This window comes from Pollicipes pollicipes, unplaced genomic scaffold (genome assembly GCF_011947565.3).
Source record: "Pollicipes pollicipes isolate AB1234 unplaced genomic scaffold, Ppol_2.1 Scaffold_701;HRSCAF=803_pilon_pilon_pilon, whole genome shotgun sequence".
NCBI lineage: Eukaryota > Metazoa > Arthropoda > Thecostraca > Pollicipedomorpha > Pollicipedidae > Pollicipes > Pollicipes pollicipes.
In genome coordinates, this window is record NW_023596979.1 from 7235 (window position 1) to 21070 (window position 13836).

The 13836-nt window shown below is 54.7% G+C and overlaps 1 protein-coding gene across 1 annotated transcript; it reads left to right on the forward strand.

The window, feature by feature from the left end:
* Nucleotides 1–447: 447 nt before the first annotated feature.
* Nucleotides 448–11517, forward strand: LOC119108902 (ceramide phosphoethanolamine synthase; the record flags this gene model as incomplete). The annotated part of the gene is made up of 5 exons (XM_037232447.1): nucleotides 448–588; nucleotides 1704–2063; nucleotides 4087–4302; nucleotides 10443–10565; nucleotides 10824–11517. Coding segments are annotated over 5 exons (939 nt in total), but the record flags the coding sequence as incomplete, so codon positions are not given.
* Nucleotides 11518–13836: the final 2319 nt, after the last annotated feature.

Consider the following 13836-nt stretch of genomic DNA (forward strand, 5'->3'; position numbering starts at 1 on the left):
GGACTTAGTGAACTTATACCTGCCATCGGCTTAACGTTGGCATCGCACCCTTAAAATAACCATCGAACTGATGAAGGGATCATGGCTTGCAAATATATATATATATATATATATATATATATATATATATATATATATATATATATACCTACAGTGACTAACCTGCGGTGGAAGTAACACGTGTGATAGTGTGCCGCGGTGCTGACATGCTGTGACCGTAGGACATGTGACAGCGTGCCGCGGTGCTTATCTGCGGTTACCGTAACACGTGTGACAGCGCGCCGCGGTGCTGACCTGCTGTGACCGTAGGACATGTGACAGCGTGCCGCGGTGCTTATCTGCGGTGACCGTACCACGTGTGACAGCGCGCCGCGGTGCTGACCTGCTGTGACCGTAGGACATGTGACAGCGTGCCGCGGTGCTGACCCTGCCATGATGCGGTCGCAGGCGCTGAAGCCCAACGAGGTGGTCAGCGCCGCCAGTCCCAGCATATCGTTCTCGATGTTCCACCCCATCACGGTGAAGCTGCTGCTGACGGATCCAACCAACCACTACATCTTCACGCCGGCCTGTCACGTGTTCACACAGGTCCGTCAACTCACTGTCAGCTGGGCAGGAGCCACCGGCCGGGCTCACTGTCAGCTGGGCAGGGGGCCATCGGCCGGGCTCACTGTCAGCTGGGCAGGGGGCCACCGGCCGGGCTCGCTGGCAGCTAGGCAGGGGGCGATCGGCCGGGCTCGCTGGCAGCTGGGCAGGGAGCCACCGGCCGGGCCCCGCCACGGCTTAGCCGCCGGCGTTAGTGACGCACGGGGATGAAGTGTTTTGGTGCGCAGCTTGAGCTCTGAAGCGCGTTCTTTGAGCGTGCCCGTACTCTGCGCAGTTGTGAAAGGTTCTGTCCATAGACTGGTTTTGTATGTATTCGTGTTCTGAATTTATCTAGTTGCTGCTCTGTACGGTGCTTTCGCTGCTGGTGATGGCGAGCGCTCACGGTGACGCTGCCGAAAGTACTTAGAATCGAGTACTGTACAGTAATTCGCTGTCGCTACAGCTGTTAGAACTGCTGTTCACGAGCCGTTTATGCACTGCTGTTCAAACTTATGATATTCAAGTGCTTTCGAAATAAACCGCAATTTGGTTGTGCTACTAATGTGCGTGTGCTTTTTGCTTGTAAAGGTGAGCTGTGCTTTTTGCTTGTAAAGGTGAGCTTAAAGATAAGCCAACTTCTTGTCATTTATATCTGCCAATGGCATTGTTAACGTCGCTCGTCACTACCATTTTTGTAAGTGCAAGATTGACTACGTGTCCTCCACTATGTTCCATCATTTTTCACTTATGGTCTTCACAAATCCTGTTTACTCACTCACTCTGATTTTACTCCCGTAGAACACGTCCCGCGCACTTATCGTGATATTCTGCTGGCTTGGTGCTTTCCACCATTGGATTGTCACAGTTACGATCTCTCCTTTCTTGTGGCCATCGGACACTGTTCACCTGACCTGGCCTGGTGCTGTTGGCAGGTGACACCTTCCCTCCCGCCCCTGCGTCGGTTCACGTGACCAAACCTGGTGGTCCAGCGGGCGCGATCTCTGCCCCCCCCCCGCCCCCGTCCTCCATCTGCGGTAGCATGACCTAACGTGGTGACCCGGTGTCTGTCGCCTGTCTCCAGCCTTGACTTGCCTGACCCGACGCGGTGCCACCGACAGGTGACTCGCTTCACCGAGGTATGTTCGTGGGTGACGCCCAACATGATCAGCGTGCTGCGGTTAGTGGTGGTGCTGCCGGCGATGCGCCTCCTCCTCTCCGAGTCAGCCGCGCTCCGGCAGGCGGGCATCCTCGTCGTGCTCCTTGGCGAGTGGATGGACGCGCTGGACGGCTTCGTGGCGCGTCTGCGCTCCTCCAGCCAGGCGGTGACCTCGGAAGTCGGTACGCTCGGCTACTACATGGACGGCGTGTGCGACGGCATCAGCTGCGCCATGCTGATGCTGACGTGCCTGGCGTACTTGCGCCGCCACCCTCCGCGCCAGAGTGACCTCTCCCTTCAGCTGCCCGTCATCTGCTCCAAGGTACGGACAGCTCGCGGCTCGCGCCAGGGCGCCGCGGCCGATGGCTGGCCGGCGTCCGCTGCGAGGTGCCCACAGTTCGCGGACTATTAGTAGCCGATTTTTGTTGTGATCTGTCGGAATGAATTCCTTCCTTGTCTTTTAATGGAGAGGTCTGTACATGGCTCTGGCTTGCCTGTGCTCCTTATATGTAAGCGCACATGGTGTACAGTATCCTGTGACATCCATGGGGTGTTAACTGCTTATACTTAACTGGTGGCATCAGTGCATACGTTTATGACCCGAAAATTCCAACTCCTGCACATAGTTTACGTATGTATCTGCTCACCTGTATGCGTGAACTGATGGCATTGTATCGTATTTTAGCCTTCCCATTGGCGAACTCACAGTTCAATGCAAGATGTGTGCTGGCTCCGACCAGTTCGGTCGCTTATAGGTACCTGCCTGGCGGCTTATCCTGTTGAGCATCTGCCACCACCCCACCCAGCCCTTCCCCCTGTCCTCGTTACAAAGTCCGGTTCCAGGGATGGCATTTTTGGCCCGCCTTTGTTGTTTCGTTCCTGTTCGCTATGCCTATGCGACACCGTCCCGCGATTGCCTGGCTGAGATCGAGTACTTGGTGTGTCATGGCATTGGATTCGGCCTCCTGAGCAAGGGAGAGTAGTTCACTTGACCCGTCGCTCAATACCGAAGACTATATGTTGGTGCTTTGCGTTCATCTGATAACTAGGCTGATAGTGTCAGCCTGCCTCAGGGCGGTCATGTAGCGTTGCATGCCACATACAAGATCCCTGCGTGATCCTGTCTGGCCAAAATATCGTGAGGAAACAATATGTTGCTTTGAAATGGCATTGTGCGGTAGGTCCATTGTAAGAGCACCAGGCTAGGTGCGGCATGTACCCTAAACGGAATACCCCCAAGTAAACCATCCCAAAGATGTCCTTTGAACGCGCCGCTCTACCCGACCCCTCACAGCTCGCTGCCCCGCTCTGCCCCTCACAGCTCGCTGCCCCGCTCAGCCCCTAACAGCTCGCTGCCCCGCTCGGCCCCTCACAGCTCGCTGCCCCGCTCCGCCCCTCACAGCTCGCTGCCCCGCTCTGCCCCTCACAGCTCGCTGCTCCGCTCCGCCCCTCACAGCTCGCTGCCCCGCTCCGCCCCTCACAGCTCGCTGCTCCGCTCCGCCCCTCACAGCTCGCTGCCCCGCTCTGCCCCTCACAGCTCGCTGCCCCGCTCTGCCCCTCACAGCTCGCTGCCCCGCTCCGCCCCTCACAGCTCGCTGCTCCGCTCCGCCCCTCACAGCTCGCTGCCCCGCTCCGCCCCTCACAGCTCGCTGCTCCCCTCCGCCCCTCACAGCTCGCTGCCCCGCTCCACCCCTCACAGCTCGCTGCTCCGCTCCGCCCCTCACAGCTCGCTGCTCCCCTCCGCCCCCTCACAGCTCGCTGCCCCGCTCCACCCCTCACAGCTCGCTGCTCCGCTCCGCCCCTCACAGCTCGCTGCTCCGCTCCGCCCCTCACAGCTCGCTGCTCCGCTCTGCCCCTCACAGCTCGCTGCTCCGCTCTGCCCCTCACAGCTCGCTGCTCCGCTCTGCCCTTCACAGCTCGCTGTTCCGCTCTGCCCCTCACAGCTCGCTGCTCCGCTCGCCCCTCACAGCTCGCTGTTCCGCTCTGCCCCTCACAGCTCGCTGCTCCGCTCTGCCCCTCACAGCTCGCTGCTCCGCTCTGCCCTTCACAGCTCGCTGCTCCGCTCTGCCCCCTCACAGCTCGCTGCTCCGCTCTGCCCCTCACAGCTCGCTGCCCCGCTCTGCCCCTCACAGCTTGCTGCCCCGCTCTGTCCTTCACAGCTCGCTGCCCCGCTCTGCCCTTCACAGCTCGCTGCTCCGCTCTGCCCCTCACAGCTCGCTGCTCCGCTCTGCCCTTCACAGCTGCTGCCCCGCTCTGCCCCTCACAGCTCGCTGCCCCGCCCTGCCCCTCACAGCTCGCTGCCCCCGCTCTGCCCCTCACAGCTTGCTGCCCCGCTCTCCGTGCAGGTGGAGCCGCGCCCATCGGAGTCCAAAGAGGCTCTTTTGGGCGGCGGCGGCGGCGGCGGCGGCTCCTCGACTGGGCCCCGGCTGCCGGTACCGCCCCGCCTTCTGCTGATCAACATACTGCTCTTCTCCGGCCAGCTGCTGTTGACGTCTGTCGGCTGGAACCACGCCGTCACCGGCTACCAGCGCGAGCTGCAGAACGCCGACGGCTCGCACACGGTGAGTGCCGCTGCCGCCGCCGCAGGCCGGTAGGACGCGGTGCGGCGATGACGGCGGGCCGCGGGAGCCCTGACTGAAACGGCCGCCGGTAGCCCGACCTGTGCGAGGCTAAGCCGAGCAGCCGACCCGCAAGGCTGCGGTCCACGGCGCCGGCGGCCGGCGCCGAGTCACCGTTGGTGGTGTTTGGGCTGGCCTGGTGGTGTTTGTCCGGCGATAGGGCTCTTGGTCCGCATCCCGTCCTGTGAAAACCTGTACCATTGTCAGTGTCCGCCGCGCTTCGAGGGCTTGCGCCCGGTGTCTGTGTATGTAGGCTGATGCTGTCACGAAGCTGGTTCCACTTGTGTGCATTGGGAGGGGGGGGGGGGGGGGCAGCTGTCAAGGTTTTAGTGGATAGGATTACGTGGCAAGAGGACAGCCTTACCCATTCCTTTAATAATGCAACTCCATTTAACTTGTTCATTCAGGGTTTTTGCGTGCACTGTTCAGGATAGCATGCTCTAATGGTGAGCCTGGTAGTTTAGTGATACTTGATACATGTCCTAGACTCAACATATTTGGGTGTAAAACAACACCCTGTGAGGAATGATTTATCGTTCCTTTTCACCCATTTCTGTGAATTTGTCACTCCCTCCTCATATTGTCCACCACATACACTGACCCTGTATTCTCCTTCCACAGATGTTCCTTTGCTTCTATCCAAGTCCAAAGTCATTTCAAGCCACATAGGATAAACCACCTGGACTCCTATGGGCGTGCCCTGCCTCACCCACACCTGACGTGTGCGTCAATCATCATTTTGCGCCAATCATCGAATCAGTATTCGAACCGGGACTTCCACAACCTGCCTGCGTATGGCCCCATGGTACACCTGAACGATAGAAGCCAACCATAGGGGAATGTTTTGGGATAGTTGTTAATGATCAATGTCAACAGTTGACATGTATCTAGCCGGACAAGGGATCCAGAGTTGGCTCAGGCTACGCCGCATATACAAGGTACGCTCAGAGCACAACATCGACGCCCAGCCACGATGCAGGGCTCGTTGTGGTGATGCAAAGAGAAGCAAGACTTTGTACCCAAACTTACGATGAACAGAAGCGTCTGACAAGATGCATATGAGCTGCGTGCCATGTGGCCTAGTCCCAGATGGCCATGCGGCCTAGTCCCAGATGTTGCGCTTTTGTGTGCACTGCCTTGGAGGCCGAGAGTCCCAGCCGCGCGGGATCATCAGAGTTGGCTTGTGTATAAAAGCAATCACATAGCACGCGGTGGTCCATCTGTGTGCCAAATGTAAGGTGTTTTTGCATCCCGATTTTTTGCAGCCCGCAAGCACTACACCAAGCCTGGTGTATAATTTTACTCCTTACCATTTTTTCCAAAGAGTATTGACTACTAAGTTGCGCTTCTCCTAAAATATAGGAGTGAAAATTCAACGAATGCCTTCTAAAATAGATTAATAAATATATATATCGCTTGTAATGGTTTACTCGTTTTGTTTTCCCCTTGTTTAATTTAGAAGTGATACAGTTTACTTCAAAATTACCTCCGCTGACAGGCATGGTCCGGTTTTCACCTGCTATAAGTCAGCGGCCCAATTGGCAACAGGTATGCTATTTTTGACCAGCCTACGCCACGCCGTTTAGAAGTTATTTGGAAAACTTCGGGGCGAGGGAGCAAACTGGCCCCACACGAGCACGTGGTACGTCACGTGTCATGTGCTGTGCAAAGCTCAGCTCCTGACGCGGTTTCTGCATGCGTGGATGCACTGCGCGAGAAAAGAGTACGAACGTAAGAGTTTGTAGTAGGCTTAATCGTTGCACTGCCAGTGTCGTACTTACGCCACGCGTCTGGGAAACCAGAGGTTTCGAACCGGGCTCTATTCCCCGTAGTGCACGCCCTTCCCGCCAGAGTGAGAGGCAGGCGGCCCCATATCGCCTCAGCAGCTGAGTACGTCCTGAAGCCCCAATGTCATCATCAACAAGTAGACATGATCAGTGTTGATGCAGTACGTTTTTCATCCTTGTCTTGAACACTTTGTTTTCATACGGGGTTTCTGCAAAAAAAGGACGGATTTTCTCGTAGAATAGTGATCTCCATAGCAAGACTACAACACGTCCTGCAAACTTTTCTGGAAATTATGTCAATGCTATTTTGTCTCAAGTCTAAACCGTTCTCGGGAGACCACGTTCCGTGCGCAGTAGACGAGAAAGTGAAGATGCTGAGATTGTACTTGGGAGCAAATAAGTCGTCACGACCCGAAGGAAAACCAGCATTGTAAAACACCCACAAAGAAGCTTGAGCAGCTTAAAACACGAAAGGCGTCATCATGGCACGTTATGCATATGCGGCATTTGCGGATGTGACCGCAAAAGCCAGTCTACCAATCCGACTTTTAAAGTCAGCCCAAGGACACGAGCCAAAAGAACCCTGACCTAAGTGGCAAAAACAAGGAAGGTCTTGCAGCCGAGTCCACCAATCTGTCGATTGGCCGGGGCTGGAACTTGCTGCAGCGAGACCATCGTGTCGTGGTCGGGAGACACAAGTGTGGATGTATACGAGCCAGAGGGACGAAGTTATGGGGTTGGCGAGCATTACAGTAAGTATTTCTGTGTGAAAAAAATACAGATGCTGGGACAACGTTTGTTAAGGATGAATGAATCTTAACATGTCGCGATACTGGCCGTTGGGCGGGTGGCACAACCTACTTTCCCGGTCGTCAATTTTTCCGACTGTTTTTTTATTGTATTTCCCTTGGACGATAAGTCATAGTTTCATCGGCTGAAAACGCAACTATGCCGATCGACCCTTTCACTGAGGGATATGAATTTTGAAGAAAAAAGTACTCCATTCTTTCATATTGTGTGTTTGGGCATGTAATAGAGCATAGGTGTGGGAACAGGGTGGGGGAGAGGGGGGTGATTCCTTGGTTGCCATGGCGTCCCTTCTTTCCGAGAATGGGGAGCATTAATCCTATGGTGACATATGGAAAGATTCGACGTCAAAATCGATACTGGCGCCGTGACTTTTGAGATGCTCCTCTGCCTGTGCATCGGAGTCGATTTGCGGTTAGGTCGCTGACAGGGCACAGTTCTTGCAAAATGGGTGTTGTAAGGGGGATCTGGGAGGTGTAATCAGGAGCGGATCCAGGATATCGTCAAGACGGAAACCCGTCTTACTTTACACAGCCCAATAAAGCACAGGCGTGCTACGCATGCATACACGTAGAGCTCGCCCATTTTTTGCAGATTAGTTTAAATGCTGTGGTTTTGAGGTTAAGTGTTTCGGAACAACAGGCAAAATAAACTTGACTGGGCTGCTAACAGCATCAAAACCAAGCATGGACTTGGTTCCTAGGCCATGTATTTACCGCTAGCCGGCTGGGCGATGTAATCAGCTGATGGCTGATGACTAATGCAGAAGTTTTCCTTTGTTATTGAGGAGTGCATCGTATCATAATGTTCAAAATATGTTAAGAACATGATGCACTAGTCTAGTAAGTGCCACATACTCAATGGCCAATGGAAATACACATACGACGTCGGCGGCATGTAGAATTACGTTCGGCAATCGCGCGTGAAAATTCTTCGCGCATATTCGACCGTCGCTATAAGACGAAGGCGCCAAGGCTAAAGGACGGAACATGAGCGATCATGGGTGCCGCAGGAGGCCGACAAAGTGGCTCTCGTCAACAATCATAGGGCCTTCAGAGCGGGCAAAAAGAACGTAAGACCAACGTGGTGGCCCCTAAACGATCGGTAGTGCCCCGGCGGACTGACGTATAAGGTCTCGGCCACAGCACAGGGCCCTTCGAGCAAGGGGAATTACCCGAGGGGATGAATTCATACCCATGTGCGATCAAGAGTTCACGGGCACGTTAACAACACGAGCCTCGATAGGAGTGAGGAGTCCTCGGCAAGTAAGGCCAAGGGAGAGAGCCCTCGATCAAAGTAGAGCGCCCCTGAGCATCGAGTGTCTCCGTGCATTATCTTTTAAGAGCCCTAGCAACAACACAAGGCCCTCCAAGTAAATGGAAATAGTCCAAGATGTATATTAAGGGCCCTGAGCAACTGAGTGCACCCTGACATATGGGACCCCGGAAAAAGTGTAGAGCCTTTTGGGGGACTGCTAAGAACCCGTGGAGGAAAACCTGATCGATCAACAGTGCTCGGGCATGGAGGTAGATAGCGTCCCAACAGCGCATTAGGCCCGACGGGAACACGTAGAGATCAAGAATAACGTGGAAAGCTTCTTGGCGATCGGATTGACCTGGCAAGTGGACATATAGGGCAAGGTAACCAACAGCGTAATGCCTCTAGACAGCGAAATGAGCCCCAAAATTTCCCCAAGCAACACTTTCTCAGTCAGAGAAGAATGAACTTCGTTTACTTATGAACTCTTTGCTTTTGCAAGCAATGGTTCTTGGTCGTCTGAAGCCCCAGAGGCATCCAATTTTGTAGTGTTCTTTGTTGTAAGAAGACTGCGTCCGTCCGGCCGGTTATGGCCCCTTCGGAGCCTTTAGGTACCCTCGGCATGGTCCAGGGGGGATGGTCCCCTGCCTCCACTTCCCCCGCTCAGCATCCGCCACCGGCCCGAGCAACTGAATAGATGGACCTGCCAAGGACATCAGGCCCTCCATTCAAATAATAAATACTCACGACACAATTTATAGAGCTCTGAGCGATCGGGTGCGCCCGAGCAGGTTAACGTATACGACCCCCGTCAAGAGCGTGGCGCCTTCCATTTAAATAGAAGGTACCCGAAACCCAATGTAGAGGGCCCCCGAATAATCGAGTGTGCCCAAGTAGGTTGACAGATAGGGCCCCTGAAAAAGCGGAGGGCCCTCCATTTGAGAAGGGAGTACGCGAAATTAGATGTAGAGGTTCCCCACGATCAAATAGGCCCAATCATCTTATCAGAAGGGGCCCCGACAGGAACGAAATGTCCTCCATTCAAATAAGAAGTACCCAAAACCCGGTGTGGAGGGCCCCCGAAAGGTATACCAAAGGTATACCTTTCGGGGGGCCCCGAAAGGTATAGGAGGGCCCCCGAAAGGTATACAAAAGGAAAGGTGTACCCTAACAGGTTATCAGATGACCCGGATGGGAGCAGAGGGCCCTGAATTCAAACACCAAGAAGCAATGTACAGCCCCCCCCCCCCCGAGCAATCCAGTGGGGCCGAGGAGGCGAACAGAGGAGACCCCCGACAAGTGCGTAGAACCGCATTCAAATAGCACGTAACCGAGGTTCAATATAGGGGGCCCCGGGCGATCGAATATGCCTGAGCATGTTATTAGATAGGCCCCCGACGAGAGCATAGCCCCCCCCCCCCCCCCTCCCATTCAGTGCGAATGAAGAAGGCTGTTAGATACGGTTTCGCGTGATCAGATTGGCTTCCTATGAATTTACCATGTTCCTGTCCTAGGCTAGGTTAACACGAGGTGTGCACCTCCTAGAAATAGTGCGTTTCGTTTGTGACTTAACCTCCACATAATCCTTGTGGCTATGGAACTGTGTTTTGTGCTTTTTGTTCCCGTTGATGTACTTCGTAAAGTGGTGTTTGCTGTCAATGTAAGATAAGTGTATTACGCTTAGTCATCCGCTTGCATCTCAGGCTTGTGGCAATACAGCTGCATCTGTCTCAAAGGCCCGGACAGTCTAATTGTGAGTAAGTCAGCGTGTGCGTAATTGCCACCGTGATACAAATTTGTATATCTCTAATTGGGAGGGTCAGGCATGCGACGTGTCACGCGGCACTAACACGCCCGTCCTGGTCTGAGAGACACGCACGGCATGCGCCGACGCTTCATGCGGTCTGTTGGGACGCCCCATTCATAGAGTTCAGGCCTGTTTCACAGTGTTATTCATATTGATATGTTTTTCAGGCGTATGCTCGAGTAATGACCGTGCCTCCCCGATCCACATGGAGACGGCAGTAAATGACTCCAGTTGTATAAGCTGTCGCGTGTCGTCCGAGCCAGAGGCCTCGTGCGCTGGCGCCTGAGGCCCTGGCCAGCTGTGTGTGCGGGCCAGAGGCCTCGTGCGCTGGCGCCTGAGGCCCTGGCCAGCTGTGTGTGCGGGCCTGTACTCGGGTGAGCCCTCTGTTGTGCGGGCCTCTGACGCTGCCTCTGCCACCACACCAGGCCCGGCAGCTGACTGTGTTGAAGGCGTCTACCACCTGGATTCTAATGTGGTTCTGGCGGGTGGCCTGCTTCCACTCTATGCTGCACTGTTTCATAATCGCCGTCTTGTTCAACAAGATGTGGGTGAGTATGCCGGGCTGTGCCTCGCCGCTGACGGGCTAGTGCGGCTATTCTCTAGGAACGGTAGTCGCAGTGGTATAGGCCCACATGTCAATGTGTATGTTAAAACGTTTGGGTGGGCGGTCATGACTCTGGAGAGTTTCTCGTCATCGGATGTTTATTTGTCATGCGTGCATTATGAGATTGCATGTATGTTATTGTGGTATGTGGAATACACACCAAAATTTTAAATAACCGCTCATTTTCTTTTGTCTCTTTTAGGAATTTATCATTGCAGTGCGTTACATCGGTTATGTCGCGCTGCTGGCCCTGATCATCCTCAACGAAGTCCACCTACAGACCATCGTGCTATACTTCTAGTGACGTCGGCGGCCGCTGGGCGGCCTCGGCAGCTCCTAGTCGCCTGTCATGTCACGGCTGCTCTTGCGCCCGACACGCGCCGGTCCAGGGCTGTGCTGCCGTCCGGCTGGGGCGCAGCGGCCGGCTGGGAAGGGTTACATTGATGCTCCGAGCCGCTCGTTCCCCGCCATCCGGCGAACGGCGACCGGTAGCGGCCCGCGCCTGCCTCAACCTCGCCTGGACGGCTGATACACCGCGCCTGGCGCCGTCTGGATATCAGCGGTAGTCAAGGTCCGCCTCATGGCCGCATTCAGCCGTGTTTCGGTAGATGTCGTTCGAGCTTGTTTGCTCGAGTTGTTATCGAGGTGCAGGGTTTGAGGTGAGGGAACTGTTGAAATTTTGGGCTCCTGTTGATATGCAGGACTGCATCCAGTGCCAGATCTGACCGAGATTGTCGCGGTGCCGGAGGTGACTGCAGCCATGCGCGACTTGCGCTTGGACATGATGGCCCTTGTTTCAGTTTTGAAAAAACAATCTGGTTAATGTGCCAGCATTAATCTAAGGTGCAGATATGTTCCCGGCATTCCGTCTTTGTAATTAAGCCGACAATCGAAACGCTTATCTGTCGTCTGTTTTTGTCTGATGCCCTGACGAACAAACTGAGATCGGCGTTAATAAGCGGCTTATGCACCAGGTGACTAATCCACCAAATGCGTGTATCTCGTCTATCGTGGTTCAAAATATCACAGATGTGCGTCCATCGAGACCCCAGCACGCCCGCGAGCTGGAAAGTTGATACCATGTAGCATCTGGTGCCGGAATGCGTTTATGCACGAGGGAAGCACTCCGCTATTTGTGGGTGCTGTACTACTGGAGTGTGCATGGCGTGCTGCTAGTGTGATATCTCCATCTATTGGAGGTTTGCTGTGATTTTATGCACATCTATGTTTCCTCAGTTCGTGTTGCTTTTGGCGGTGTTTTATTGGGGATGGAGCAATCACTGTTGTGATTTAATTTGTCTTCGGTTCGTAACGCAAGCTGCATCATGGAGAGCAAGCCAGAGTAGTCAACTGCATCATTCGTGCATGAGTGGGTGTAGGTTAGGCAGAGTTTGCAGGATTCACTCCTATTAAGATTGACTACGTTGGTGAGCGATGGTCGGTCGCGAGTTACTGGCGCGTGGTTGTGTAGTGAGAATACCCTATTTGTTCTCTCACGACTTGCCTTGTGTGCAATGGCCTATGTTACTACCGTAGCGGTCCAACGGTCAGTGACAGCGCACGTGCCGTTTCGCCATCGTTATGCATTGCCGCAAAATCGGGGCTTATGACTGACGTCTTATTTCTGTTTGTTAGAATCGTGGCGTCCATTTGTTGCGTTTTAGGCAGATGGAACCGTAGTGGTGCGCGGCCATTCCAGTCCGTTTGTATTATGTATGTCACTAAAGTGAAAGACAGCCATAGATGGGGATGTTTGGAATTCATAGCGTAGACAACTGCCTAACTGCGATCAGCACAAAAAAACACGCGCCCGCAGACTGTACCGCCTTGCAAATGCATTCGCGTGGTTTTTCGCATCATGTCCGCGATGCGACTGGGACACAGTGGCCTGCGCGCTGCCCCACGTCGTGCGGTGCGCGGCCGGACAGCAGGGACGGCGCCCGACGGCTCGCCAGTGTGGCGGTCGTGCCCCGGCCGAGTGTGCTGAACACTGCACGCCGTCGCCTTGAGTCGGAGTCTTCATTGGTCCGGCCTGTAACGTTTGGTAATTGAGAATACAACTGTTAGCGCATGAACACATCGTTTTGCAACCTCAGCAGCGACGGCGATGGGCCTGAGTCGGAGAGCTCGCGTCCATGTCCCAGTCCTGAGGTCCAGCGTCGAAGTGAATCTGTGTCTTGCGTTCATCATTGCTGTATGAATGGAGTCGGGAGACATCGGTTCTGCTTCAGATGAGCCCGAGTCTGAGTTCAAGGACCTTGATTCCGAGTCTGATTCAACTTAATTCGCGGCATGCGTCCGAACTGGTCAGTTCACACGGGCTTTAGTTTCAGAGCCACGGGTGTGGATCCCACCACCACAGTTATCAGCCAGCAGTATGGGCATGGCATCTTGCGCCGCAATGCAAACAACGTGAAGTGAGAGAGCGACCGCCCTGCGATCGGTCCAGCAGGACTACACAACAAAATTCGACGAGAGGTGAGAGAGCGACCGCCCTGCGATCGGTCCAGCAGGACTACACAACAAAATTCGACGAGAGGTGAGAGAGCGACCGCCCTGCGATCGGTCCCGCAGGACTACACAACAAAATTCGACGAGAGGTCAGAGAGCGACCGCCCTGCGATCGGTCCGGCAGGTCTACGCAACATTTGACAAGACATTAAACAAGGTATCGAGATTGGAGGAAAGGCTGAGCCACCAGGAACGCGAACTAGAAAACCCCAGGAAATTCACGTAGCAGCTAGGACATCTCGTGTCGGCGGAGCAGAGTCACGACTATCTGAGAACGGGAGCCGGGCCAAGCTGAGCAGGGAAGGAGGAACAAACAAAGACCAGGACGAAAGGGCGAAGAAGCGAAGTGGTCGACGAGGTCGTCCCGGGTCTGCAGAACGCGAGGGACGATGCGGGAGGCGAAGGAGGTGAAGAGGTGGGTGTAGCGCGGTGCCTACGTAGCGCGGTGTCTGCAGATTTAGTTCGAACGACGACGCGAGAGGACTCGACAGAGGAGCGTGTGCGCCGGCGCGATGCGTCTCCCGCGCGCGTGGTGACGATTGCCCGCGGTGAACATAGTGGTGGCGTGCGATTGCCCGCGATGTACATAGCGACGGTGCGCGATTGTCTGCGGTGTATGGTGTTCGGACCCATGAGAGTCTGCGGTGTGCATAGGGAGGCTTTCCCGATGGAGGTGAGCGGAAAATGGGACCTAGAATAAGGTT